At 36.7% G+C, this 23,564-nt stretch overlaps 1 protein-coding gene across 2 annotated transcripts in view; it reads left to right on the forward strand.

The window, feature by feature from the left end:
* The window catches only part of ppfia3 (PTPRF interacting protein alpha 3), a 51,865-nt gene that overhangs the window by 17,258 nt on the left and 11,043 nt on the right, over positions 1-23,564 (forward strand). For both annotated transcript variants that reach the window (XM_055194062.2, XM_055194061.2), the window contains exons 4-24: positions 90-254; positions 4,594-4,668; positions 4,768-4,827; positions 4,917-5,045; positions 6,823-6,915; positions 7,713-7,765; positions 7,960-8,053; positions 11,008-11,142; positions 11,299-11,382; positions 11,475-11,606; positions 12,203-12,265; positions 12,368-12,447; positions 18,117-18,282; positions 18,362-18,555; positions 19,055-19,295; positions 19,396-19,529; positions 20,144-20,295; positions 21,650-21,743; positions 21,827-21,908; positions 22,748-22,948; positions 23,030-23,092. In XM_055194062.2, coding sequence (XP_055050037.2) covers positions 90-254; positions 4,594-4,668; positions 4,768-4,827; positions 4,917-5,045; positions 6,823-6,915; positions 7,713-7,765; positions 7,960-8,053; positions 11,008-11,142; positions 11,299-11,382; positions 11,475-11,606; positions 12,203-12,265; positions 12,368-12,447; positions 18,117-18,282; positions 18,362-18,555; positions 19,055-19,295; positions 19,396-19,529; positions 20,144-20,295; positions 21,650-21,743; positions 21,827-21,908; positions 22,748-22,948; positions 23,030-23,092 — 2,490 coding nt within the window. The remainder of the gene's footprint in view (positions 1-89; positions 255-4,593; positions 4,669-4,767; positions 4,828-4,916; positions 5,046-6,822; positions 6,916-7,712; positions 7,766-7,959; positions 8,054-11,007; positions 11,143-11,298; positions 11,383-11,474; positions 11,607-12,202; positions 12,266-12,367; positions 12,448-18,116; positions 18,283-18,361; positions 18,556-19,054; positions 19,296-19,395; positions 19,530-20,143; positions 20,296-21,649; positions 21,744-21,826; positions 21,909-22,747; positions 22,949-23,029; positions 23,093-23,564) is intronic.

Raw genomic sequence — 23,564 nt, forward strand, 5'->3', positions numbered from 1 at the left:
ACGACCAATAACCCGTGTGACAACTAGCCCCAGTCTCTTCTATATATTCTCATATTCTCGCTTTGTCTTCTCTGTCTCATGCTGTGTAGCTCCTGCTGGAGCATCTGGAGTGTCTGGTATCTCGTCACGAGCGTTCTCTGAGGATGACTGTGGTGAAGAGACAAGCTCAGTCTCCTGCTGGAGTCTCCAGTGAGGTTGAGGTGCTCAAAGCCCTCAAGTCTCTGTTTGAACATCACAAAGCCCTGGATGAAAAGGTCAGCAACCCCATCAATCCCATGTCCTACACCATCTCTTGATGTAATGCAATGAGCAGGATGAAAATGATTAAGCCATGCTGCAAATAATTTCACACTCTCCTGTCGTTTCAAAGCCTCGTGTGACCCTGTCTGTGAAATCCAGGTCTCATAATCTAATTATGAGATTAGGAGCATCAAAGTTCGATTTCACTCATTGATTTCACATTGATTTGACATGGCCTTAGTCAGTATTAAAGAAATTAAGGTTATATTTTCACAGAATGTTCTTTACATTATGTAGAATGATTTTATGTAGAAAACAGTAAATCACAAAAAAAATATTTTGACTCACAGGCTGGGTCTTATTTGCTGTTATTACTTCAAAACAGAAGGAGCAATGTTATAAAAAAAAAAATATATATATATATATATATGAAGAGTTTGGTTCCAAAACGCAATAAATCCATTTTGACAAATTTTGGTAAAAACGTGTATTCTATACCAAGAAAGTGACAAGATGAAAACAACTATTTTCTGTTACAAACTTTCACATAGCATCTTTAGGTTATAAAAACATAAAAAATTCAAATCCATAAGTTGATTTTCAAAGATTTATTATAAAAACGGATTATTTTTTCCACAAAATGCAATAAATCCATGACAAGTTTTTATTCAAAATGCTATAAATCTATTGAATCAATAGCCTATATAAATGTGCATTCATCTTTGCCATGTTATATTCATTTAGTTGACTAGTTGTACACACTAATTAAAAATATAAACATTAATGTCATTAATCAGGACACTTACTTTGTCATATTGAGATCACTGTCATTGCGGTTACGTCGTCGCTTAACGTCTTTCACAGAGATCAGCTGTAAAATGTTTTTGGTCCTGCTCGATTTTCGTTGACTTTGAGTAAAATTATGTAAAGTTTTTCATAAGATCCTCTGGGGTCAATGTGTTAGCATGAGAAGCTTGATGCTGTCGGGAGAACAAGCACCCGTCTCCCGAGTGCCTCTCAGGGAAATTATTAGATGTTGATGGCTTACGTTTCTTTCCCATCACAGAAAACCATCACAGGTTTAGCGATGCAATTAAAGTATTATTTTGTTTTGTTTGTTGATCACGAAGTACAAAGTAGATGAGGAAAACTAGGACTCCGTGGACTCAGCGCGTCCGCCATTGTTTGTTTACATTGCGTGACTGGTGGGCTGTAATATCAGAAATGGATTTATTGCGTTCTGTAAAAAAGGAGGAGTGGCGTTTATCGCATTTTGGGAAAAAAGGGAGAAAAGATGACAGAATAACACGGCGGATATTGGATTTTGCGTAAAATTAAGAATTTACTTTTAACTACTGACCTGATATAATACTGATTTTGGCAGTAACTCATTTTTTTCAAAAATGGCGTTTATCGCGTTTTGGAACCAAACTCTTCATATATATATATATATATAAACATTAACAGATTTCCCTAACATTAGTTATTTGTAGTTATTTATGAGTTTTAACTCAAATAATATGATAATGCATTTTAAAAAGAAACTTGTTTCTTTTATTGTCTCGTGACCAACTCACCATGAACTCACTTAAAGGAATATTCCATTTTCTTAAAAGAAAAATCCAGATAATTTACTCACCACTATGTCATCCAAAATGTTGATGTCTATCTTTGTTCAATCGAGAAGAAATTATGTTTTTTGAGGAAAACATTGCATGATTTTTCTCATTTCAATGGACTTTAATGGACACCAACACTTAAAGGGATACTTCACCGATTTAGCATTCAGCTTTGTATCTGTAGAAACCCGGCAGTATTACTGAATGACCATGTTTCCCTCCATCATTTCCCCCTGAGAGGAGAGATATCTGCGTTTTGGTTCTGCAAAAAAGTCCTCCGATGATGCAAAAATCGTCATATTACATCATCGGAGGACTTTTTTGCAGAACCAAAATGCAGATATCTCTCCTCTCAGGGGGAAATGAGGGAGGGAAATATGGTCATTCAGTAATACTGCCGGGTTTCTACAGATACAAAGCTGAATGCTAAATCGGTGAAGTATCCCTTTAACACTTAACTCAACACATTTTCAACTATTTTATATATAGTCCTATTACTATTTTTATAGTCCTTTCAAAAGTTTCAAAGGACTATAAACGATCCCAAACGAGGCATAAGAGTCTTATCTAGCGAAACGATTGTCATTTTTGAAAATAAAAATAAAACATATGCTCTTTTAAACCACAACTTTTCATCTAGGTCCGGTCCAGCGTGACCTAACGTAAATGTGTAGTGACGTAGGGAGTTCACGTGTAACATATATAAAACGCACATTTGCGGACCATTGTAAACAATAAACTGACACAAAGACATTAATTAGTATCAGTTGACATACAACAACGTAGGAATGGTCCTCTTTCAACACACTTGTAAACACTGAGGCGGAGTTTCGCGTTCGTCCTCTGTGACCTCTTGACGTCATGACGTATTGCGTGAGGTCACGCTGGCGCATTACGACCGGATCTAGACGAGAAGTTGTGCTTTAAAAGTGTATATTTGTTATTTTTATTGTCAAAAATGACAATCGTTTTGCTAGACAAGACCCCTATGCCTCGTTTGTGACCGCCAATAGCTCTTTGAAACTCCGTTGAAAAAAACCGTTAAGTGTTAAGTTAAGTATTAATTGTTGGTGTCTATTAAAGTCCATTAAAATGAGAAAAATCCTGCAATGTTTTCCTCAAAAAACACAACTTCTTCTCGACTGAACAAAGACAGACATCAACACCCTGGATGACATGGTGGTGAGCAAATCATCTGGACCTTTCCTTTAAGAAAATTGACTATTCCTTTAACCATTGTTCTCTCTGCCCGACTCTGGCTGGATCAGCAGGTTGCAGGATATGTGACGCGTTATACACGAGTGTTGCCAACAGGGAGGTTGTAGAGTGCCCTCTGGTGGACAAACTATACAACGGGAACACTCATGACATGGTTGAAGGCCGTTTCGTCCGGTTTTTTTTTAAATATTCATTTATCGCCCATTATGAATGCCGATACCGATAGTTTGGAAAATGTCTAATAATATCGACCTGCCGATATATCGGTCGGGCTCTAATTCCAGGTTTAAAGATTTATGTGAGCAACAGATCAAAAAGTCTTGACGCTAAAATGTCCATGAGTCTGAGCCACTAGGGTCACCCAAAAGTGTGGTGATAATAAGGACTCCATTCATAATGTCAAAGTTGTTGTGTCAGGATAGTTCAAATGCTCAGACAACAATATATTGTGCTATATATTATATATTTTTTCGTATCTCGGCCGCTACTTCTTTTTGGAGGGCACCCGATGCGAAGCTCATCAAAACATGCATTAGGCCCGTCATGTGTTTGGCTCGTCATGTCAAAATATGTGTTCGGTGCGTCATGTTCACCTATGTGCATCACCCATCATGTCAAAATACGTGCCTTCTGCAGACGCTTCAAAGGGGTTTATGATAAAAGAGAGGCTCGCGTTTTCTAGATACTCGCATAATCTCATGTGTAATCAGAGTAGACTGTCTTGCGGTATTTTGTGAACGTGAGCGTCTCTTTTATCATGAACCCCTTTGAAACGTCTGCAGCAGGCACATATTTTGACATGACGCATGATGCACATAGGTTTACATGACGCACCAAAAACATATTTTGCCTTGAGGAGCCACACACATGACACATGATTTTGAATTCACGGCCCTCAGAAGAGAAGTCACCGGCCGCCACTGTATCTTTTTTTCTTTTTATTGAACAAAAGGCGCAGGGCATACATTACCAAACACAAAAAAGACAGCGAACTCAAAGTAAAGCAAGGCAGTAGATAAGGAATGGTCTACAAAAAAATTCACAAAACATTTATAGACACTACAAGTGCAAAGAAATACAAATAATTAGAAATAAATAACATTGGGAATACATAAATAAATAATAATCTTCAGAAAATCAGAAAGTGATTTATAATGAAACCATAATTTCTTTGAGCAACAAAGAAGTTTTAGCAGCTTTCTTATTAGCTGATAAACAAAGAGAGTCATAAAATAATTTTGAATCAACAATTTTTTAATCAATCAAAAAAGGCTCAAATTGGGCTTCGAAACAGTTACTTTACGCACCGCCACTGTATCTCTGCATATTAATTTGGAAAATGAGAGTTAATTAACAATAAAAATGTACTTGTAACTAAACCGTAGCTTTAAAAACTGATCAGCATTGTGCAAATGTAAAAACGACTAGATGTTTGAAGAGCAACTGCGCCTATAAAAAGCAATTGTTTTTTGTTTTGACAGGCTGATTCATTGTCTATTCTTCTTTTGTCCCTCAGGTGCGTGAAAGATTGCGTGTGGCTTTAGAAAGAGTCGCTGTTTTAGAGGAAGAGCTGGAGGCATCTACAAATGAGGTGAACATTGTGTTTTCGTAATACGTCTGTACCCTGCTTTCCCAACGTCTGTGTCTGTCTGGTCTCTGTGGGTCTCTTATGTTTATTTGTTGTCTTTAGGTTCTGTCTTTGCGGGATCAAATTAAAAGGAGAGAACGGGGTTTGGACAATGGAAAGGAAGTGAGTCCAAATTGTGATTCGAATCTCGTTTTGAATTTTTTTATATTTGTTTCCCTCACGTTACTCTATTTTTTAACTGATTCGCGCAGCGGCTCCCCAACGGTCCCTCCTCCATCTTGGATGATGGAGAGATCGACAGACAGAGAGAGGGAGAGATAGAGAGACAGAGAGCAGAACTTTCTCAGTTAAAGGAGAGACTGGCTCTTATGTGCAGACAGGTGAGTATATGTGCTTATGTGCAATGTATATGCAGCGGGTTACAGTGAAATATGAGAACAGTTAAAACCCAACAGTTAACTCATTCCCCGCCAGTCTATTTTTTTTTAAAAGTTGCCCGCTAGCATTTTTTGTAATTTTCACAAAAGTTTCACAAAATGCATTCCAGAAATAATTTCTTCTTTAATATATAAACATACAAATATATCAAATGAAAGAACATTGCTTTCAAACAACCAATAAACAAACAAACAAAACAGGAAAAAGTTTCATCCTATCAATATTTTTTCTTTGTTTATTAACTCTTAAATGGTATTTTTCTTTAAATATTTTTTTAGCAAAAAGCTAAAATAATTACATTTTTGTGAAGGAATTTTGTGAGAGATCAGATTCAGAAAGATTATCAAAACATACATAAGAGTTTAAAATTAGTTAAAAAATTTAGCTTTGGATAAGTCCGCCATCTAGTGGATAATCCCGGTATTACAGATTAGCATAAAATCTCATCAGGAAGTTTTTTAATGCAAATGTTTTCTCTTAATTGACAAGATAACACATCAATGGCGGGGAAAGAGTTAAAAGAAATAATAAAAAAGAAACAAAAATGTGCAATTATTCTTACAAATTTAGATGTGTTACACTGACCATATTAATGTTAGTGGACACTGTAGCACACAAGAGGTTCGGTATCCTAGAAAGTTGCTTTAAAACGATGTCTATTTGTCAATATAATTACATAAAAATGTATTTCTTTAGTGTTTTTCACAATTTTGCATTGTGGCTAAGAAGCTTTACAGAGTAGTAAGGGCACATAAAAATGAAATATATAGGATATATAAAGATAAAACTTCACCTGATGCTTGTTGAAGCATTTATCATTAGGTTTTGACGACTTATGGAGTCAAGGGGGAAAAGAAATGTTACACAATTCACATTACATCTGCAGTTAAAGGAGACATTTCAAGGAGACTTTTTTAAGATGTCAAATTAATCTTTGGTGTCCCCAGAGTGCGTATGTAAAGTTTTAGCTCAAAATGCCATATAGATAATTTATTATAGCATGTTAAAATTGCACTTTGTAGGTGTGAGCAAAAATGTGCCATTTTTGTGTGTGTCCTTTTAAATGTAAATGAGCTGATCTCTGCACTAAATGGCATTGCCGTAGTTGGATAGTGCAGATTAAGGGGCGGTATTATTTCCTTCTGACATCACAAGGGGAGACAACATTCAATGACCTATTTTTTCATGCTTGCAGAGAATAGTTTACCATAACTAAGTAACTGGGTTGATCTTTTTCACAATTTCTAGGTTGACCTATTATAGCACATAAACATGAAAAAAGTCAGATTTTCATGATATGTCCCCTTTAACTCTAACTGTGTTTAAATAGAAAATAAAAACTGCAAAACCAAATCTTCTATTATTACTTGTTTACTAGAATTTCTGACCCCATTATATTGTACACGTTTTATGCATTTACTTCTGATGTAGTGTTAGAAAGCATAGAGTATGATGTGACACATTTTGGATGAGAAGGTTTCAGTTAGAGCTGGCATTCTTATGGTTGCCATAGAGATACAGGATGAGAGGAGATGCTGAGCGAAAGATTGTGTCACATTTTTGCTGCCCTCTGGTGGATGTCAACAGCATTGCAAGGTTGCAAAAGAAAAGAAAAATGTTTGCAAGGCTATTGGAATGCGTCCAAGTTTCGTGGGCTTGTTTGTGCTCATGCATTCGAGTGCACAGGTTAACATCTGAACCATGTTTACTAATGCACAGGTTGGTGAGATCGAGGAACAGCTTACAACTGCCAGAAGGGAATTGGCTAAATCTGAAGAAGCCAATCAGAAGCTTCAAAGGGACGTGAAAGAGGTGGGTTAAAGGAAAGGTCTCATCAAAACCTCGCCAAAACAAACTCAAGTGCCTCGGTTCAAGCAACAAAACCACAGTTTCTTGTAGACCCCACCTCTTTTTTTCATTTCTAAGGCTTTTCTGTCCCGATACTGTGATTAAACGCTGGTGGATATTGATGGGTGTGCCTGACAGCTGAATCAAGATCAATCAGACTGCCAACAAAATAATCAGCTGTCTATCTGACATTCCTCAGTGGAAGAAGTCTAATTTTCTGTATAATAGAAGCACGCAGTTTTCTCCTGCGGTAACACAATGACTTGCCAACTTGGCAACAGCGTCCGTTTCATGTCACCGACTCGCTACTTATGGAATTTTCCGGAATTGCCTGTAGCTACTGTGCTGGCTTGGCGTTCCTCTTATCTTGGATGCCTCCAGTAGATTTTTAGCTTATAATCTGCTTTGACTGCTATAAGCACAGTCCCAATAATGGAGAGTGAAGGGGGTTTTCCTGAGTTACCAAACAGCTCCTGTTGTTTTCGTCGCTGTGCATTTAAGCACTCATTCCTCCTCCCTCAGAGCAATTATGTCACGTACGAAACAGCCCTTTTTGTTTTGCAATAACGGTTTACAGTCAGCTCTGTTAAATATAAACAGTTACCATTAGAAACGATGTTTACTGCTGTCTAGACGCTCGCCCAAACCTAATAGCGTGTCTGCATGTACACAATGTTCTGCGTGTTTGTATCTAAGTGAACCATACCAACCAAATGTTCTTCTTTTATCTCATATATTATGTACCGCTCCCTCAACCTCAGGCGCTGTGTCAAAGAGAGGACATGGAAGAGCGGATCACCACCTTAGAACGCAGGTAATCTCTATCACCTGCTGACGATTAAACCCAATCTCACTGCGTTTCGTGTGAGCTCTGTGTCATGTGGAATGTTTGCATTGCTGTAAGCGGAAATGTGCCCGGACGGCACTTTTGAATGACATGAAAGAAATACAGATTTGATTTATCAAGCGCCCCGCTTCAGCTCTCTGTGTGTTTGCGTTTGTGTGCAGGTACCTCAGTGCCCAGAGGGAGGCAACCTCTCTCCATGACATCAAAGACAAGCTGGAGAATGAGCTTGCCAGCAAAGAATCTTTATACAGACAGGTACAAGAGTGAAATCATGTACAGACACACACGAAAGGTGTAAGAGCTAGTTCAGAGCCTATTAACAGTTTGTTTATCAGTAGAAGTGTATGGGTTTATACATTCGAGGAATGAAAATTCCAGGAATTTATTAAATTTTTTAAAAATGTTTTGGTAACACTTGTATGTGTTAACATTAGTAAATACATTAAAGGTGCCATAGAATAAACAAAACTGTATTTACATAGGCACAGATGAATAATAAGAGCTCTGTAATGACATATCATAAGCCTCAAATGTGTTTGTTACCTCATTTTTATGTAAATCTCAACATAACACCCGACTGTGACGTCACAGTCTATATGTATGCCCCCAACATTAAATTACACATTAAATGAAATGCAAAGTTGTAAAAATGCTAAAAAGTTGAGTTAGTGCTACATGCTAATTAATGCTATGCTAGCGTTTAGGCTGAAGTTCTACTATTAATTTTACAGTTACGTTTTGCCTGTTCATACTGAAACAAACACAAACGTATCACTCAGAAAGTCCATTAACAATCTCTAAACAATTAGTTGTTCCTGAAAATCTGTATTTTTGTCTGATACAGGCTCAAACATTTAAGTTCTGTTTACTAACGTGAGCTACTGGCATGAGCCTCAGAGCAGAGCTCAACATTATTATTCATGACCCTTCCAAATAGGACAAAAATAGTTAATTTTACTCAAAGGAGAAATCCTAGGGTTGTAAATGGACATGTAAAACATTTCTGGATAATTTTTGCACTTAATAAAGTTACATACCTTCTATGTGAATATCAAAGAACAATTTAACATGTTAAAATGCATTCTTTGGCACCTTTAAGTAATATGAACTAACAAACAGCAATATAGTTTTTTTTACCATTTTTTAGTCTTTGTTAATATTCATGTTAGTTCATTGTGCATTAACTAATGTTAACAGTTACAACTTTTGATTTTAAAAATGTAACTAAGATGAATGAATGCTGTAGAAGTTCATTGTTAATTCATGTTAGCTAATACATTAAGTAATGTGAACAATACAACCTTAATGTAAATTGTTACTTATGCTTTATTTAAAAATTTTACATAAATCATATTTTTCTCACAAAGTACCTATCGAGGGGTGAGAAGAGGGCGTAAGTGACATTTTGGGTCAAATTAAGATATATGTATATATAATGAAAGCTCTTGATGAGCTCTTTTCTGCTGCCAAAACGACATTTTAATCCATTTGGAGTTATAACTTAGTACACAGAGTCCAACCATGATAATTATTTTTTGTGCTGGTACTCCTGTAAAGTTGTTGAAATGTCAATTACGCCCCTCTGGTTCTCACCCCTTGCTATGATGTACCCACTGGGAACCATTTTAGGAGTGTGTGCATTCATTCCAATATTTAGATTTAAAAATGTGGTGTTTAAAAAAGTACCAATAGTTATTTGTTACTAACCCAAAGCTTAAAGGAATAGTCAATTTTCCTTAAAGAAAAATCCAGATAATTTACTCACCACCATGTCATCCAAAATGTTGATGTCTTTCTTTGTTCAGTCAAGAAGAAATTATGTTTTTTGAGGAAAACATTGCAGGATTTTTCTCATTTTAATGGACTTTAATAGAGCCCAACATTTAATACTTAACTCAACACTTAACAGTTTTTTCAATGGAGTTTCAAAGGACTATAAACGATCCCAATCGAGGCATAAGGGTCTTATCTAGTGAAACGATTGTCATTTTTCACAAGAAAAAAAGTGCACTTTTAAACCACAATTTCTCATCTAGGTCCGATCCTGTGATACCCCAGCGTGACCTAACGTCATTGCGTAGTGACGTAGAGAGGTCACGTGTTACACATATGAAATGCACATTTGCGGACCATTTTAAACAATAAACTGACACAAAGACATTAATTAGTATTATACTACATACAACAACGTCGGAACGGTCCTCTTTCAACACACTTGTAAACACTGGGGCGGAGTTTCGCGTTCGTCCTCTGTGACCTCTTGACGTGCTGTCGTATTGCGTGGGGTCTCGCTGGCGCATCACGACCGGACCTAGATGAGAAGTTGTGGTTTAAAAGTGCATATTTTTTATTTTTCTTGTCAAAAATGACAATCGTTTAGCTAGATAAGACCCCCACGCCTCGCCTGGGATCGTTCACAGTCCTTTGAAACTCCGTTGAAAAAAATTGTTAAGTGTTGAGTTAAGTATTAAGTGTTGGGCTCTATTAAAGTACATTAAAATGAGAAAAATCCTGCAATGTTTAAAAAAAAAAAAATTATTCTCGACTGAACACATTGAAGACATCAATTTTTTGGATGACATGGCGGTGAGTAAATTATCTGGATTTTTTGTTTAAGAAAATGGACTATTCCTTTAAGACAAAGAGCAATTGCACTTTTGACTGTGATTAGACCAAAATATGAGTGCACATAATAAAATACTTCATTTACATTTATGAATATATCTGTTTATTAAAATGTGCATAGCATTACATAAACGATCATTTAAAACAATATACAGAGTATACAGTGTACTGACACTGACAAAATACAGTGTACTGACACTCCTATTCCTTTGAAATCAAATCGTAAAAAGATTTTATTTTCTTCAATCAAACACCCTGGTTGTAATACACTTATATATTTTATAGTTACATACCATTGAATCGTTTAAATTTACCTGATATTTTAGTTCTTCTGTGTTATTTGTGGGTTTAGATATAGATTAATATATAGCATTTGTTGCCTGATTCATCATTGGGTGTTTTTTTACATATTTCCGATGTATTAACATAACTTTTTATACATACAACGGTTTAACCAGCGTTTTTATGAGTAACTTACATATTTCCTAAAAACTAAGCCTGTTTTTTGTTTATTATGGTGTTTTTATTGTCTTCCTGCCTCATTGTTCTGTCACTCTCATCCTCTTATGCCTCATTCCCAACAGAGTGAAGAGAAGAACCGGCAGCTCCAGGAGCGTCTGGATGATGCAAAGCAAAAACTACAGCAGACCCTCCAGAGGGCCGAAACGCTGCCTGAGATCGAGGCCCAGCTTGCCCAAAGGGTGGCAGCACTCAACAAGGTGTGTAGTCCTGTTCATACAGTATGTGTAGCCGATTTCGGAAAAAGTACAGGTTTTAAAATTCAACATGGAAATCATGCTGAATTAACATAGTGAATATTTCATTTCTGAGCTATTCATTTGTCAGGAGTTGTGATAAAGCTCTGTCTTGCTTAGGCGGAGGAACGTCATGGGAACTTTGAGGAGCGACTGCGGCAGTTGGAGGCACAACTGGAGGAAAAGAATCAGGAGTTACAGAGGGTGAATAATTTTGTCATATCTTTAATCATTTTAATAATTGTTCTCTGTTACTCTAGCATATTCTGTGTATTTACTCTGTGTTTCTTTCTCAGGCGAGGCAGAGGGAGAGGATGAATGACGAACACAATAAGCGTCTCTCTGACACGGTGGACAAGCTTCTGTCAGAGTCCAATGAAAGACTTCAGCTGCACCTGAAGGAGAGAATGGCTGCCCTGGAGGAGAAGGTGCGATGATTCATACGTCACTAAACTCCTGATACAGGCTCAGTTCAGCGTTGATTTCCTTGAAAGCTACGAATACGCATAAGAAACCGAAAAATAGCCTTGACATTTTACAGCGTCTTTGATGTTTCCTTCAGAATCCAGATGTTGCTTAAATTATGTCTGCCTCTAATTGAAGTTCCAGGCTTCCTATACGTGTCCTCCCTCATTATTTCAGCACAAAAGCAGGTGTTTCATGCTCATCACATTTCTCACCAGGGAATTTGAGATGAATAGCTGAAATAATACGCTTTTAATGTCAGAACCAGAAGACGTGTTTCTATAGTTCGCATGGTACACGCAATAGCAAGGCCATGGGTTTGATTTCCTTGAATCCAAATGTGGAATTTACAGATAAAAGCATTTTTCAAATGCGAAGCCTTTTTGGTTCGTGACCATTTTTTTGTAAATAAAAAAAGAGCTTGCAGACATTTCTCCATAGTTACACCTATTACATTCAGTAGAAATGAGCTGCTTCTAGTTTATACCTGTATGCACTGTAGGTCACTTTGGATAATTAAGATGAATTCATGTAAATGTGAGAGTCTGTTGTCTTACAGAATGCCCTCTCTGAGGAGCTTGCAAATATGAAGAAGATCCAAGATGATCTCTTAGCAAACAAGGTACATTACACAATCTATAATGCTATTATTAAAAAGTCTTTTGTCACTTGACCTGTGTCTAGATGAATACATTATCTGGTGCTTGTTTCATATTCCTCCCAGGATCAACTCATTGCAGAGCTAGAGAGGCTTCAACTAGAGCTGGATCAGTTGAGAGGAAGACCTGGTTCTTCGTATTCACGGTAGGCAGATTCATTGGTAAATATTAGATTCATCTTAAGGGATTAGATTTATCTGAAGAGGTTGAATTTACTGAAGATATTAAATTAATCCATAAAGTTTAAATTTGTCTGAAGAGATTAGATTTGTTTTTAGAGATTAGATTTGTCTGTAGAGATTACATTTTTCTTTAGGGATTGGATTCGTCTTTAGAGATTAGATTTGTCTGTAGAGATTAGATTTGTCTGTAGAGATTAAATTTGTCTGTAGAGATTAGATTTGTCTTTAGGGATTCGATTTGTTTTTAGGGATTAGATTTGTCTGTAGATATTAGATTTGTCTTTAGAGATTAGATTCATCTGGAAAGTTTACATTTGTCTGTAGAGATTACATTTTTTTTTAGATTAGATTTGTCTGTAGAGATTACATTTTTCTTTAGGGATTGGATTCGTCTTTAGAGATTAGATTTGTCTGTAGAGATTAAATTTGTCTGTAGAGATTAGATTTTTCTTTAGGGATTGGATTCGTCTTTAGAGATTAGATTTGTCTGTAGAGATTAGATTTGTCTGTAGAGATTAAATTTGTCTGTAGAGATTAGATGTGTCTTTAGGGATTAGATTTGTTTTTAGGGATTAGATTTGTCTGTAGATATTAGATTTGTCTTTAGAGATTAGATTCATCTGGAAAGTTTACATTTGTCTGTAGAGATTAGATTTTTCTTTAGGGATTGGATTTGTCTTTAGAGATTAGATTTGTCTGTAGAGATTAAATTTGTCTGTAGAGATTAGATTTTTCTTTAGGGATTGGATTCGTCTTTAGAGATTAGATTTGTCTGTAGAGATTAGATTTGTCTGTAGAGATTAAATTTGTCTGTAGAGATTAGATGTGTCTTTAGGGATTAGATTTGTTTTTAGGGATTAGATTTGTCTGTAGATATTAGATTTGTCTTTAGAGATTAGATTCATCTGGAAAGTTTACATTTGTCTGTAGAGATTAGATTTTTCTTTAGGGATTGGATTTGTCTTTAGAGATTAGATTTGTCTGTAGAGATTAAATTTGTCTGTAGAGATTAGATTTTTCTTTAGGGATTGGATTCGTCTTTAGAGATTAGATTTGTCTGTAGAGATTAGATTTGTCTGTAGAGATTAAATTTGTCTGTAGAGATTAGATGTGTCTTTAGGGATTAGATTTGTTTTTAGGGATTAGATTTGTCTGTAGATATTAAGGGTGTCACGATTTCGATTTTAAATCGAAATCGATCGAAATTAATTCACAGCTTCGAACTTCGAATTAAAAAATGGGATCGTCGATGCTGCCACGCCCCCATTTCACGTCAGGTCGGCTTGCCAAGCGAGGAAAAAACTCTCAGAGATGCCTTTTAAAAACATCTGTCCAGCGGAACGCGATCACATTTTAAACACGAGGGATGCTACAACTTCTTGAAATGCATATCATAAACAGGATTACCAGTGATCTGACTTTGGACAGAGTGCAGCTCTCTGCACGTGCGCGATAGTGAGGGAGGCGCAAAGATGCAGCGGGTTAACTTATATTTTAAACAAAAGGATAGTTTGCCTCATCTTGCATGAAACGCATAAAACTGAACAAATACATAAGGATTACTACTTTAGTTTATGTTCAGACTTCAGATGCGCGGATGGACTATTATTTCATCCGCAACCGCATAAAAAACTCATCATCCGTCCACCATCCATGCGCACCAACGTTTCTGACCAGTTTTCAAAACTGACTAGAAACCTCTTGAATATCAGCAGTGAACTCCGTCTTCGATCGGCGCACAGGGACATAAATAAATAAATAAATAGCCTAAATTAAACGCACGAATTACATAGCCTGCGCTGGTGTCATCCTGATTTACCACGTTGTAAAACTTATTCCAGGCAACCCTTTCTGACATTCTATTTCTTTTGTTTTTAATTCTCATTTTTTGGGTTTGCCACGTTCCTCCTTCGCCAGCGTTGATAAGAGCTGTGTTAAAATGCATCCTCATTTCTCTGCGCTGTTAATGATAGAACCAATGGATCCTTAACAGCCGAGGATATCCCAAACAATTAAAAGCTTTATTAAATAAAACTGTGTATTTATTAGAAAACGTTTTCTTGTCACTGTTTTAGTATTATAAGTTATGTTTTGTGTTAATATTTTTCTGATTATGTTGCGTATATTTCTAGGTTGATTATTTGATATGCTGTTGAATAGATTAATCTACATCAATGTGTCATATGTTCTAAAATAAATTAGTATTTTTCTGCTTACACATTTATTTTAACAAGTCAGAAATGTCTCCGCTGTTTTCTGGTGACAGGCGCGGTGGGCGCTACTGGGGGCGTGTGCAGCAGGTGACGCAAATTTTGGGTCCTCAGAAGGCTAGACCGTCTCATTTCAGTTCTTTTCTTGAACTTCTGAGGCTGCCACTATGAAAGACAGAGATGTCGCATGCTTAGAAGGACACAGCTAATAACAAGCAGTCGATCCGGCACCCGCCCGAATTTAATTAAAATATTATTTTTCGTCACGTCATCCGCCCGATCCATTAAGCCAACCGCGCATAGTCCATGTGCGTGCAAGAAGGAATCCTCTCTCTACAAGCTCACGCGTTAAGTGAAGCCCACAAACCCCCATGCGAGTTGTGCAATGTGCATGTTAATGTTAAAGTATTATAATAATAATAATAAATAATGGCATATCATTTTTGTCTAAATTATATGCCATATAAAAAATATGTAAAAATCGAGAATCGGATCGAATCGTGACCTTAGAATCGAAAATGTAATCGAATCGAGGATTTGGAGAATCGTGACACCCCTAGTAGATATTAGATTTGTCTTTAGAGATTAGATTCATCTGGAAAGTTTACATTTGTCTGTAGAGATTAGATTTTTCTTTAGGGATTGGATTTGTCTTTAGAGATTAGATTTGTCTGTAGAGATTAAATTTGTCTGTAGAGATTAGATTTTTCTTTAGGGATTGGATTCGTCTTTAGAGATTAGATTTGTCTGTAGAGATTAGATTTGTCTGTAGAGATTAAATTTGTCTGTAGAGATTAGATGTGTCTTTAGGGATTAGATTTGTTTTTAGGGATTAGATTTGTCTGTAGATATTAGATTTGTCTTTAGAGATTAGATTCATCTGGAAAGTTTACATTTGTCTGTAGAGATTAGATTTTTCTTTAGGGATTGGATTCGTTTTTAGAGATTAGATTTGTCTGTAGAGATTAGATTTGTCTGTAGAGATTAAATTTGTCTGTAGAGATTAGATGTGTCTTTAGGGATTAGATTTGTTTTTAGGGATTAGATTTGTCTGTAGATATTAGATTTGTCTTTAGAGATTAGATTCATCTGGAAAGTTTACATTTGTCTGTAGAGATTAGATTTTTCTTTAGAGATTGGATTCGTCTTTAGAGATTAGATTTGTCTGTAGAGATTAGATTTGTCTGTAGAGATTAAATTTGTCTGTAGAGATTAGATGTGTCTTTAGGGATTAGATTTGTTTTTAGGGATTAGATTTGTCTGTAGATATTAGATTTGTCTTTAGAGATTAGATTCATCTGGAAAGTTTACATTTGTCTGTAGAGATTAGATTTTTTTAGAGATTAGATTTGTCTGTAGAGATTACATTTTTTCTTTAGAGATTGGATTCGTCTTTAGAGATTAGATTTGTCTGTAGAGATTAGATTTGTCTGTAGAGATTACATTTTTGTCTGTAGAGATTGGATTTGTCTGTAGAGATTAAAGTTGTCTGTAGAGATTAGATTTGTTTTTAGGGATTAGATTTGTTTTAGGGATTAGATTTGTCTGTAGATATTAGATTTGTCTTTAAGGATTAGATGTGTCTGTAGATATTAGATTTGTCTTTAGAGATTAGATTTATTTTTATGGATTAGATTTGTCTGTAGATATTAGATTTGTTTGTAGAGTTTAGATTTATTCATAGGAATTAGATTTGTCTTTAGAGATTAGATTAGCCTGTAAAATTCAGATTTGCTGTAGAGATTAAATTGTGTCCGTAAGAATTAGATTCATCTGTAAAGTTTACATTTTTCTCTAGAGATTTGATTTTGTCTGTAGAGATTAGATTCATCTGGAAAGTTTACATTTGTCTGTAGATATTAGATTTGTTTTTAGAGATTAGATTTGTCTGTAGAGATTAAATTTTTCTTTAGGGATTGGATTTGTCTTTAGAGATTAGATTTGTCTGTAGAGATTAGATTTGTCTTTAGGGATTAGATTTGTTTTTAGGGATTAGATTGGTCTGTAGATGTTAGATTTGTTTGTAGAGTTTAGATTCATTCATAGAGATTAGATTTGTCTTTAGAGATTAGATTAGCCTGTAAAATTTAGATTTGTCTGTAGAGATTGGATTTGTCTTTAGGGATTAGATTTGTCTTTAGGGATTAGATTTGTTTGTAGAGTTTAGATTCATTCGTAGAGATTAGATTTGCTTTAGGGATAAGATTTGTCTGTAGAGATTAGAGTTGTCTTTAGGGATTAGATTTGTATGTCGAGTTTAGATTAATTCATAGAGATTTGTTTTAAGAGATTAAATTTAGCCAGTAAAGTTAATATTTCTCTGTAGAGATTAGATGTGTCTGTAGAGATTAGATTTGTCTGTAGAGATTAGATTTGTTTGTAGAGATTAGATTAGCCAGTAAAGTTTAGATTTGTCAGTAGAGATTAGATTTGTCTTTAGGGATTACATTTGTCTGTAGAGATTCAATTTTTCTTTAGGGATTAGATTTGTATGTAGAGTTTAGATTTATTCATAGAGATTTGTTTGTAGAGATTAGATTTGTCTTTAGGAATTGAATTTGTCTGTAGAGATTAAATTTGTCTGTAGAGATTAGATGTGTCTGTAGAGATTAGATTTGTCTTTAGGAATTAAATTTGTCTGTAGAGATTGGATTGGTCTGTAGAAATGAGATGTGTCTGTAGAGATTAGATTTGTTTTTAGGGATTATATGTGTCTGTAGAGATTAGATTTGTCTTTAGTTATTAGATGTGTCTGTAGAGTTTAGATTTGTTTTTAGGAATTAAACTTGTCTGTAGATATTAGATTTGTCTTTAGGGATTAGATTTGTCTGTAGATATTAGATTTGTTTTTAGGAATTAAATTTGTCTGTAGAGATTAGTTTTGTCTTTAGGGATTAGATTTGTCTGTAGATGTTAGATTTGTTTTTAGGAATTAAACTTGTCTGTAGATATTAGATTTGCTTTTAGGAATTAAATTTGTTTGTAGAGATTAGATTTGTCTTTAGGAATTAAATTTGTTTGTAGAGATTAGATTTGTCTTTAGGGATTAGATTTGTTTGTAAAGATTAGATTTGTCTTTAGGGATTAGATTTGTTTGTAAAGATTAGATTTGTCTTTAGGGATTAGATTTGTCTGTATAGTTTAGATTCATTCATAGATTAGATTTGTCTGTAGAGATTAGATTAGACTGTAAAACTTTGATTTGTCTGTAGAGATTAGAATATTCTGTTACAGATTAGATTAGTCTGTAGAGATTAAATTTGTCTGTAGAGGTTAGATTCAAATTTCTACAGACAAATCTAACCTTTACAGATTAATTTAATCATTATCTAATCACATTACTTTTTCCTGTACATCTTCAATTCGTCTGTAGAAATTGTTTGATTTCATGTTAATCATGACCACCATTCTTCCTTCAATAGGTCTCTACCAGGAAGTGCTCTGGAGCTGAGATACTCCCAAGGAGGAGGGTCACTTCCTGCTGGCTCCTCCACCCACCTAGATCACTATGGAAACACAGGCACAGGGAGTGTGGTCAGACGGGCTCATCGTGGACGCTGGGGTGGAGCCAGGGAGGATGCTGGCAAAGTGAGAACATATTTAATAAAAATGTTTGAACTCTGTCTAAACTTGCAAAGAAGTTTTTGACAAAACCTCTTTCCTACAGTATGGTGACTGGGATAGTGGTGCTTTGCTGGGCACTGGCTTTGAGGGTGGTGTGGAGGACAGGTGTTCTGATGATGAAGAGGACCGTGAGACGCTCTTCGGCTCAGAGCTGCTCTCACCAAGCGGACAGACAGATGTGCAGACTCTCGCCATCATGTTGCAGGAACAGCTGGAGGCCATCAACAAAGAGATTAAGTGAGTTCACTCTCCATGCAGGGAACCTCATATAATGTGTTTTGAACTTTATGTAGTAAAAAGTAAGGGTACGCTTACACGACAACGACTGTACAAAACTTTTTGCACTAAAGAAGTTTCTGCTTTGCTTTGGTTGTCAATTACTTGTGCATGCCTGTAGACCAGGAGTGGGGAACCCTGGGTCCTGGAGGGCCACTGTCCTGCAGAGTTTAGTTCCAACCCTAATTAAACACACCTAAATTTCATTTCCAAGTAATCGTGAAGACTTTAATTTGATTTTTCAGGACTTGTTTAATTAGGGTTGGAACTAAACTCTGCAGGACAGGGGCCCTCCAGGACCAGGGTTCCCACCCCTGCCGTAGACTAAACACCTATATAAATTATAGACAATCTCACTAATAGACTAGTTAGTTGTTGATTAATAAACCATTGTGAACCCTCCTGAATATGTTCTTTATTTAATTTTCTCTGTCTTGTATTTATTTTTTACGTCTTTTAGGCTAATTCAGGAAGAGAAAGAAAGCACAGAGCTTCGTGCCGAAGAGATTGAGAGTCGGGTCAGCAGCGTGGCTCTGGATGGCCCGCCGATCCCCCCAACCTCTCTTGGACGAGACAGCACAGGGCGTGGCTTCATCCCCCCCTCCCTCACATCCTCCACTCTGGCATCACCGTCTCCACCCAGTTCTGGGCACTCCACTCCCCGCCTACCCCACTCCCCAGCACGCGAGACAGACAGACAGGTAGGAGCTTGCGTGTGTGTGCATGATTATACATAAGTATTGGTCTAACCATTTAATAAACAGATCTAAGCAAGTGACTCCATTCTTTTCTTCCCATCAGAACAACAAAGAAGACGATAGGTCCCTGGCCCTTCTGGACTCCACCCCTCCGCCAACTCCTCGCGCACTGCGATTGGACAGGATGACGCACACTCACCCTGGCGCAATGTTGGATGACAGTCGTGAGTTCCGCAGGTGAGTTCATTTACCTTTCAATGAACCGACATAAAGTCTGTGATTAAAGTGGAACGACAGTTTGTCAAGGCATTCTGTAATTGCTCCATGTTTTTAATGTCACACCCATCACTAAAATTTCGGAGGGGTGGGGTGAAATCTTTTTGGGTGGGCGCACTTCCCCCTGGGGCCAATTTGTAAGTTATACTTTAGAGGACATTGGCAGCTCCCCATAATAACAGACCCAGGACAGTGTTCTTGGTTGTAGCCCCTTCATGTTGGTCCTGTTCCCCAACTCACAGGTGAATGAAATTATGAAAGTAGGAATGAATGGGGCTAGGCTAAATGCCAACACATTTAAGAAGCAATGTACAAAGATCAAAAGTGCATGCATTGAAAAAAGATAGGTATGTATTAATTCATCTAAGTTGAGGCAAGAACATAGCAAAATATTGAAAAACTGTAGTGTTTTCCTTTAATTTTATCCGTAAAACTGAACAGAAATGTGTTATGGAGCAGCGATATCTTTTGGGGTGAGAGAAGACAAACACTCAACTTGACATTCAGACACTCCCTCTTGACACTTCACTATATCATGACCTCTTTTTCTCTCTCTTTTTCTTTTGTCTTTCCAGCCTTTCAGCTGATGGCAGCAGCTCGAACAGTAGTCAGGACTCCCTCCACAAGGCCAGCAAAAAGAAAAGCATCAAGTCTTCCATCGGCCGACTCTTTGGGAAGAAGGAAAAGGTCAGGATGGGTCAACCTGGACGTGAGTCAGCCTCTCTGGGTGAGTGCCGTCCAAACAGTAGATCAGAGAAATATTGGCAAAAATATAAAAATAATACAGAAAGATATTACTCAATGGGGAGCATCAGTGGCATCATTTTGATAAAAACAAATGTTTTATAATAACAAATTAAATCTTGTTTACAGTAACACACTTACTGTAAAGTCTACGGGGCAAAGTAGTGGACTTTTGTTCTAAAGTTACTTCAATGATTATCCCAGATTTTAGTTTTACAGTAAGTGTGTTACTCTAAACAAGTGGTTCTCCAACTTTTTAGCATGTGCCCCACCTTTTTAGCGTGTGCGTAGGGTGCATCCATTCATATCCTTGTGTTGGGTGCCTCCTGATAAATGTGGGTGATTCTCGTGAAATTAGACTTATGAGGTGTCATGAAACATGTTGATAAAAAAAGTAAATGCTATCAAAAAAAGAAGCATGCAGTTACAAATATCTCTTCGTGTACTATTTTGCACATGATTTCAAATGACATCATACAAACCAATTTTGTTGTTTTTTCCACATTAAAGGGGAAATTTTCATTACTTCAACGTGTCCATGACTGGATTTGGGTTCTTTGACATGAAAATATTTATAATTAAAAAATCTAAAAAATAGTAAGCTTCAGTGCATTTTATATTATAAACATTTACAGTAAAGAAACATGTGGTATTTGGTGGTCATTGGTAAATGTAGAGACAATAATAAGGAATATAAATGTGTCCAAAAGCCCTCAAGGAACATTTTCAAAAAAAAAAATTGTTGCAAGGGACATAATTGACTGTGACACTCAAGATGGCTACCAGGTAAGCAGTTCTTATTTTTTCTCTCCAGATAAAAGTTAAAATTTTGTAGTTTTTTAGTTCTCATTACCGAAACATACAAACTCATGTTTCAGTAATGAGAACTAAAAAACGACAAAATCTTAACTTTTATCTGGAGAGAAAAATGCATATATTTAATGTAATATCATGTTGCGGTAATGATAATTTTTGATAATGATAATCTAAAAAATCTAAATAATTCTATAGGAATATGCTTTAAATCCTCTAAAAATAATGCTTATAGTAACTTCAGACCTTAATCTTATATGTGCAAAAAAAATTGGCATCAAGGGCTTTTTAAAAAAATCTGATGCTGGACACCTTCTAAATCTGAATTTCGTGTGAATCACCTGTGTATGTATTTTTTTTAAAACTGGGCCTCATGTCCCAGTTGGAGAACCACTGCTTTAAACACAATTTTGTTTGTTTGTACAATCTGGGTTAAGTTAAACAGTTTTGGTATTTTTAGCACATTTATTAATCCTCATGTTTATATTCATTTCTGTTGCTCTAAACCTCTGTGTCTCCTGTAGCCTCCACCCCCTCAGACGATCTGGGCTCTGTTGATCCTCTCGGGCTCACCAAGATGGCTGGTCCTGTGGATAAGGACCGTCGCAGCAAGAAAAAGTAAATTTACACTCACAAGCACACCCTTCCTTCCGTCTGTTTCAACTCTGTATCAAAATAAATTATTCCTTTCTTTCTCTCAGGCACGAACTTTTGGAGGAGGCATGTCGACAGGGTCTGCCCTTTGCATCCTGGGATGGACCCACTGTTGTCTCCTGGCTTGAAGTATGAATTTATATGAGCACTGCGGAGTTCAATATTGGCATAAGCTATTGGAGATATGGCATTGTCACCCAGGAATGTAGCTAGGAATGATTTTGGGGGTCTCACAATAACTTTTATAGTATTAATGTAAGGGTATTAAAGGCGGGGTGCATGATTTTTGAAAAACACTTTGGAAAAGGAAGTCAAGCCAAGTACCAAAACACACTTGTAGACAATCAGCAGTAAGGGGCGTGTCTACTAACCGACATCGTTGCCTGGGTGGTTGTGTATGTCTGGGGCGTGTCTATCAAAAGAAGGTCCAGATTCTATTGGGGTAGGGCGTGTTTGTTTAGGTGATTTCAAATATCAACATGATGCTTTCAGAGATCATGCACCCCGCCTTAAATGTATAGTGGTAATTTTAAAATGTTACATTTTTGAAGATATTTCCTTTCATGTAGAGCTTCATTAAATGAGCATTTCACTCGTAGAAACATTAATCTTTATTGAAAGTGCATCATATTTGTAGTCGAAATGTAACATTTGACCGAGAAAAGGGGTGTTTTCAGTCTCACTCCCTCAACAAAGATATTGGACTTCCTGCTTTCAATGATGCAAAATTATGATTTTTACATCATTGAAAGAAGGAAGTGCAACACTGAAATCTGTTTTTGTCCTGTCTCAGTGGCAACTGAGGAAATGATGCACGACCATTCAAAAACATGACTGGGGTTCTAACTATACAAAGCTTAATGCAAATGGGTGAAGTGTCCCTTTAAGGATCAATGGTGTTTTCTGGAGTTTCTCAATTGTTGATTGAAGATCACCTCTCTTTTTTTCTTTCTCTCTGTCTCTTCCAGCTCTGGGTGGGCATGCCTGCATGGTATGTGGCAGCTTGTCGTGCCAATGTCAAAAGTGGAGCTATCATGGCCAACCTGTCAGATACAGAGATCCAGAGAGAAATTGGAATCAGTAACCCACTCCACCGCCTCAAACTGAGACTGGCCATTCAGGAGATGGTGTCCCTGACCAGCCCCTCTGCCCCGGCCAGCACACGCTCCGTACGCCCACAAATCCTTATCTTTGTTATGAAACAAATTATTATTTTTTAATAATAATGTTTTGTTCTTGCTTTACCATAGTCGACCAGTAACGTGTGGATGACCCACGCCGAGATGGAGTCCCTGACCGCAGCAACCAAACCAGTTAGTAGTCGTCCTTTCAGTGCTATGTCCACACACATTATTCTGATTTGATGGGTCAGTAGTTTGAGTGACGTAGATGTAACAGACCCAGAACACACTGTGACAGGAAGTCCATCAACCCAAATTTTCTTCTTGAGAGTTTTTTTTATAATCAGAATGTTGCTGCCTTTAAAATAAAGCCTACTGATCAAGCAATATTTGGATTGTAGAGTGCTCTGCCCCCTAGTGGACAGTAAGAGAGGCGGCATGAGAAGAGAGCGGAGTGATTAGTCATGTTTTGATGGTCTCTCTCTTTCTCTCTTCCCCTCTGTGTGTCTGGCTAGGCTGTAGCATTGAACATCCTCAACTTTCCCTCTTTTTTCTGTTTCAGTGTGAACTGCTTCCAACTAATGACCCGGTCACTAACAAACTGTTCCTCCCTTTGTGCCTCTCTCCCTGCTTTCCCTCCCCGTTCTTCTTTCCTCTTCTTGTT

The sequence above is a fragment of the Misgurnus anguillicaudatus genome, chromosome 19 (genome assembly GCF_027580225.2).
Source record: "Misgurnus anguillicaudatus chromosome 19, ASM2758022v2, whole genome shotgun sequence".
Classification (NCBI taxonomy): Eukaryota; Metazoa; Chordata; class Actinopteri; order Cypriniformes; family Cobitidae; genus Misgurnus; species Misgurnus anguillicaudatus.